Source organism: Salvelinus sp. IW2-2015, linkage group LG23, assembly GCF_002910315.2.
Source record: "Salvelinus sp. IW2-2015 linkage group LG23, ASM291031v2, whole genome shotgun sequence".
In the NCBI taxonomy this organism is placed as follows: Eukaryota; Metazoa; Chordata; class Actinopteri; order Salmoniformes; family Salmonidae; genus Salvelinus; species Salvelinus sp. IW2-2015.
This window is the reverse complement of record NC_036863.1, coordinates 27,669,886-27,676,621: the sequence shown is the minus strand read 5'-3', so window position 1 is coordinate 27,676,621 and position 6,736 is coordinate 27,669,886. Positions and strand designations below refer to the sequence as shown.

The 6,736-nt window shown below is 42.9% G+C and overlaps 1 protein-coding gene across 1 annotated transcript in view; it reads left to right on the top strand.

Moving 5' to 3' along the window:
* The window catches only part of LOC111950533 (neuronal tyrosine-phosphorylated phosphoinositide-3-kinase adapter 1-like), an 80,513-nt gene extending 76,133 nt beyond the window's left edge, over positions 1 to 4,380 (top strand). The window contains exon 8 of the mRNA XM_070434279.1: positions 4,264 to 4,380. Within this exon, the coding sequence (XP_070290380.1) occupies positions 4,264 to 4,380 (117 nt within the window). The remainder of the gene's footprint in view (positions 1 to 4,263) is intronic.
* Positions 4,381 to 6,736: the final 2,356 nt, after the last annotated feature.

Here is a 6,736-nt window from a genome sequence, read left to right as displayed (position 1 = left end):
TTTCTAATAATTGTGCAACAGTTGTTGGCCTTCTCACCAAAGCTGCTTGCTATGTCCGGTAACGCCCATCCCCGCCTTGTACAGGTCTACAATTTTATCCCTGATCGTCCTTACACAGCTCTCTGGTCTTGGCCATTGTGAGAGGTTGGAGTCTGTTGATTTGAGTTGTTGGTACAGGGTGTCTTTTATACAGGTACGAGTTCAAACAGGTGCGAGTTAAATACAGCGAATGAGTGGAGACTACAGGAGGGCTTCTTTAAAGAAACAAACTAAACAGGTCTGTTGAGAGACGGAATTCTTACTGGTTGGTAAGGTGATCAAATACTTATGTCATGCAATAAAATGCAAATTAATTACTTAAAATCATTACAATGTGATTTTCTGGATTTTTGTTTTAGATTCCGCTCTCACAGTTTGAAGTGTTACCTATGATAAAAATGACAGACCTCTACATGCTTCTGTAAGTAGGAAAACCTGCAAAATCGGCAGTGTATTCAAATACTTTGTTCTCCCCACTGTAATATATATATTATATTATATAGCTATATACCTTACATTACATCAAAGTATTCAGACCTTTGCTAAATGAGGACTCGAAATTGAGCTCAGGTACATCCTGTTTCCATTGATCATTATCCTTGAGATATTTCTACAACTTGATTTGGAGTCCCACCTGTGGTAAATTCAATTGATTGGACATTATTTGGCAAAGGCAACACATCTGTCTTATATAAAGGTCCCATAGTTTGGACCGTACACGGTCAGAGTAAAAAAACAAAGCCATGAGGGTCGAAGAGCGAATGGTCCGTAGAGGCTCCGAGACTAGATTTGTGTTGAGGCACAGATCTGGGAAGGGTACCAAAAATGTGCTGCAGGGTCCCCAAGAACACAGTGCCTCCATCATTCTTAAATGGAAAAGAAGTTTGGAACCACCAAAGACTCTTCTAGAGTGACCGCCCTGGCCAAACTGAGCAATCAGGGAGAAGGGCCTTGGTCAAGGTGATGACCAGAAAAGCCACTCCTCATGTAAAAGGCACATGGGACAAGCCTGCTTGGGAGTTTGCCAAAAGGCACCATAAAGAACTTCTCAAATCGAGATATGGAAATTCTTTGAGTCTGAATGCCAAGGATTCACGTCTGGAGGGGAACCTTGGCCACCATCCCTACGGTGAAGCATAGTGTTGGCAGCATTATGCTGTGGGATTGTTTTTCATGGAGCAGGACTAGGGAGACTGTCAGTGATCGAGGTGAAAGATGAACGGAGCAAAGTACAGAGAGATTCATAATGAAAACCTGCTCCAAAGCGCTCAGGGACCTCAGACTGGGGCGAAGTTCATCTTCCAATAGGACAACAACCTAAGCACACAGCCCAAGACAACGCAGGAGTGGCTTCGGGACAAGTCTCTGAATGTCTTGAGTGGACCAGCCAGAGCCCGGACTTGAACCCGATCTAAACATCTCTGGAGAGACCTAAAAACAGCTGTGCAGCAACGCTCCACATCCGATCTTGACTGAGCTTGAGATGATCTGCAGAGAAAGAATGGGAGAAACTCCCCAAATACAGGTGTGCCAAGTTTTGTAGCGTCATTACCAAGAAATTTAGAGGCTGTTATCGCTGACAAAGGTTTTTCTTGTAATTCACTGTATCACATTCCAGTGGGTCAAGAAGTTTACATACAGTAAGTTGACTGTGCCTTTAATCAGCTTTTTCTATTCCAGAAAAAAGATGTCATGGCTTTAAGCTCTGATAGGCTAATTGACATCATTTGAGTCAATTGGAGTGTACCTGTGGCATGTATTTCAAGGACTACCTTCAAAGTCAGTGCCTCTTTTGCTTGACATTATGGTAAAATCAAAAGAAATTAGCCAAGACCTCAGAAACAAATTGTAGACCTCCACAAGTCTGGTTCATCCTTGGGGAGCAATTTTCCAAATGCTTGAAGGTACCATGTTAATCTGTACAAACAATAGTACGCAAGTATAAATCCATGGGACACGCAGCCGTCATACCGCTCAGGAAGGAAACGCGTTCGTCTTCTAGAGATGAACGTACTTTTGGTGCGAAAGTGCAAATCCATCCCAGAACAACAGCAAGGACCCTTTGAAGATGCTGGAGGAAACAGCTACAAAGTATCTATATCCACAGTAAAACGAGTCCTTATCGACATAACGAAAGGCCGCTCAGCAGGGAAGAAGCCACTGCTCAAAACCGCCATAAAAAAAGCGTTTGCAACTGCACATGGGGACAAAGATTGTACTTTTTGGAGAAATGTCTTCTGGTCTAATGACCATCGTTTGGTTTGGAAGAACACCATCCCAAACCGTGAAGCACTAGGTGAGCATCATGTTGTGGAGGTGCTTTGCTGCAGGAGGGACTGTGCACTTCACAAAATAGATGCATCATTATGTGGATATATTGTAAGCAAACATCTCAAGACATCAGTACAGAATAAAGCTTGGTCACAAATGGGTCTTCCAAAGGGACATTGACCCAAGCATACTTTCAAAGTTGTGGCAAAATGGCTTAAGGACAACAAAGTCACGTTTTTGGAAGTGGCCATCACAAGCCCTGACCTCAATCCTATAGAAAATTTGTGGGCAGAACTGAAAATCGTGTGCGAGCAAGGAGGCCTACAAACCTGACTCAGTTACGACCAGCTCTGTAGGAGGAATGGGACAAACTTCACCCAACTTATTGTGGGAAGCTTGTGGAAGGCTACCTGAAATGTTTGACCCAAGTTAAACAATTTAATGGCAATGATCCCAAATAACTAATTGAGTGTATGTAAACTTCTGACCCACTGGGAATGTGATGAAAGAAATAAAGCTGAAATAAATTATTCTCTCTACTATTATTCTGACATTTCACATTCTTAAAATAAAGTGGTGATCCTAACTGACCTAAGACAGGGAATTTGTACTCAGATTAAATGTCAGGAATTGTGAAAAACTGAGTTTAAATGTATTTCGCTAAGGTGTATGTAAACTTCCGACTTCAACTTTATGTAATGAATTACGGTTTCATTTTATTTTATTTTATGCATTTGCAAACATTTCCAAAAGCCTGTTTTTTCTTTTTCATTATGGGGTATTGTGTGTAGATTGATGAGGGGGAAAACAATTGAATCCATTTTAGAATAACACTGTAACGTAACAGTAAAGGGGTCTGAATACAGTAAAGCGTTCCGAATGCACTGTACAAGTGAGAGTGAATGAGAGAAATTGACCAATCTCATGCACAAAGGACCCTAGTTAATGTAATTGCATCTTTTTCTATGATAGCGCACACTGCTGAAATTAGCTGGGGTAGAAATTCACTACTGTTCCTTGTGGATATGCAAGTGTGTGTGTGTGTGTGTTGCACAATTATGGAAATAGTTCTTAGATCCCTTGGCAATTTCAAAAGTACATGAATATTAAAACAGCCACAGCACATACATATTATTTTATCCTTACCATATTTTCCATTCACAGCCTCTGTTTGATAACCCAGATTCAAATCAGCGTCCACAGTATTCATTGATGTTTGAATACTATCCTCTTTTCAAAGGCGTCCATGTTGCCATTGTAGGAGGGAAAGCACAGGACGCTGCCGGCCTATTCTGTCCCACCATTTTATTATTTGCTTTCAACTCTCCCTGTGATGGAGGGATGAAAAGAGTGAGGCGGAGGAAGAGTGAAAGAGAGAGGGGCATGGTGATGAGAGGTCAGGCAGGATAGCTAGTAAACTGGATACCCTCCTGGTGTGGCCAGGGGAAAGGTGACCCTCTCTACACTCCTCCTGACCTGGGTCTGCACACAACACTCAGTCTGTCTCTGGGGGGGGGGATCTGGTCACCATGACACCCCATAAAGTCAAATAAATAATCTCCTCMCTGATGGTCCCTCACTGCATTGGTTAGACCAGAGCAAGCCAGGGCTAGACGCAGGGCCTGTACACTATCTCTGATTACTCAGCAGGGTTTTTCCTTCTTGCACWGTGTGCCACAGCAGCCCTTTCCATMTCASCCCACAGGATGCCGCTCTGCTCTCCTCTCCTTTCCTCYTACGCTCCTCTCTATGAGGTTACATTTCAAYGTAGATTCCCCACCCTGGGGACTGGCAGACCGTCACACTCAACCATKTACTCTCACTCACCAAGAAGGTCCAGTGTTTGTAACCGTAACCCGTGGAGAAGCTTCTTCTTGGCATTTGGTTATGTCTGCCCATGGCCCTACGCAGCACTGGGCCTGCTGACAAAGGGAGCCCCCATGGTGTCGACAGGGCCCAGGGGTGGAGCTCTGCAAAGGGGCCCGTCCAGCAGAGACACAGCAGGCCTACGCTCCAGGACTGGCCTCAGTTGTCCATGCTGAGAGGGCAGAGGAAGGCAAGGAGGGCTAATGATAGGCTCAGTCAACTCACCTGCTTAATTCATTATATTTGACTCTAAATTGTATATCCCACTTGCTGTATGATCATATAATATTTAGCAGCTGAGGTGATTTTATGTTGTCAATCCAAAAGATGATTTAAACAATAGCCTTTCTGGCCTCCCGAGTGGCGCAGCGGTCTAAGGCACTGCATCGCACCCCATAGGGGGGTGTACAATTGGCCGGGGTGGCTTTATATCACACTCTAGCGACTCCTTGTGGCGGGCCAGGTGCCTGCAAGCTGACCCTGGTCGTCAGTTGAACGATGTTTCCTCCAACACATTGGTGTGGTTGGTGTTAAGGAGATGTTTCAGAGGTTGCATCAATCAACCTTTGCCTCTCCCGAGCCCGTTGGGGAGTTGCAGCAATGAGACAAAATCGCAATTGGTATCACGAAATTGKGGAGAAAAAGGGGGGTAAAATAMAAAAWWAAAAWTAACAATAGTAGTTCCCTTTGGGCCCTGGCTATACTGGTATGATACACTGTTATTTGTAGTGGGCTTCTGTACATGGCTCCAAATCCCTTGACCTAATCTCCAGGGGGCTTCTCTCCTCCTCCCCTCTTCCCTTCTTGGTATAGTGTGATAAAGACAGAGATAGTGGGATAGTGTGATAAAGACAGAGAGGAGGTGGTATAGTGTGATAAAGACAGAGAGAGAGTGGTATAGTGTGATAAAGACAAGAGAGAGTGGTATAGTGTGATAAAGACAGAGAGAGATGGTATAGTGTGATAAAGACAGCAGAGAGAGTGGTATAGTGTGATAAAGACAAGAGAGAGTGGTATAGTGTGATAAAGACAGAGAGAGTGGTATAGTGTGATAAAGACAGAGAGAGAGTGGTATAGTGTGATAAAGACAGAGAGAGAGAGTGGTATAGTGTGATAAAGACAGAGAGTGGTATAGTGTGATAAAAGACAGAGAGAGATGGTATAGTGTGATAAAGACAGAGAGAGAGGTGGTATAGTGTGATAAAGACAGAGAGAAGTGGTATAGTGTGATAAAGACAGAGAGGAGTGGTATAGTGTGATAAAGACAGAGAGAGAGTGTATAGTGTGATAAAGACAGAGAGAGTGGTATAGTGTGATAAAGACAGAGAGATGTGGTATAGTGTGATAAAGACAGAGAGAGAGATGGTATAGTGTGATAAAGAAAGAGAGAGTGGTATAGTGTGATAAAGACAGAGAGAGAGTGGTATAGTGTGATAAAGACAGAGAGAGTGGTATAGTGTGATAAAGACAGAGAGAGAGAGTGGTTATAGTGTGATAAGACAGAGAGATGGTATAGTGTGATAAAGACAGAGAGAGAGAGTGGTATAGTGTGATAAAGACAGAGAGAGTGGTATAGTGTGATAAAGACAGAGAGAGAGAGTGGTATAGTGTGATAAAGACAGAAGAAGTGGTAAGTGGTGATAAAGACAGAGAAGAGAGTGGTATAGTGTGATAAAGACAGAGAGAGTGGTATAGTGTGATAAAGACAGAGAGAGAGAGTGGTATAGTGTGATAAAGACAGAAGAGAGTGGTATAGTGTGATAAAGACAGAGAGAGTGGTATAGTGTGATAAAGACAGAGAGAGTGGTATAGTGTGATAAAGACAAGAGAGAGAGTGGTATAGTGTGATAAAGACAGGAGAGAGTGGTATAGTGTGATAAAGACAGAGAGAGAGAGTGTATAGTGTGATAAAGACAGAGAGAGTGTATAGTGTGATAAAGACAGAAGAGTGGTATAGTGTGATAAGACAGAGAGAGTGGTATAGGTGATAAAAGACAGAGAGAGAGAGTGGTATAGTGTGATAAAGACAGAGAGTGGTATAGTGTGATAAAGACAGAGAGAGTGGTATAGTGTGATAAAGACAGAGAGAGTGGTATAGTGTGATAAAGACAGAGAGAGAGTGGTATAGTGTGATAAAGACAGAGAGAGTGGTATAGTGTGATAAAGACAGAGAGAGGTGTATAGTGTGATAAAGACAGAGAGAGTGGTATAGTGTGATAAAAAGAAGAGAGAGTGGTATAGTGTGATAAAGACAGAGAGAGAGTGGTATAGTGGTGATAAAAGACAGAGAGTGTGTATAGTGTGATAAAGACGAGAGAGGGGTATAGGTGATAAGACAGAGAGAGTGGTATAGTGTGATAAAACAAGAGAGAGAGAGTGGTATAGTGTGATAAAGACAGAGAGAGGTGGTATAGTGTGATAAGACAAGAGAGAGTGGATATAGTGTGATAAAGACAGAAGAGAGTGGTATAGTGTGATAAAGACAGAGAGAGATGGGTATAGTGTGATAAAGACAGAGAGAGAGAGTGGTATAGTGTGATAAAGACAGAGAGAGAGAGGT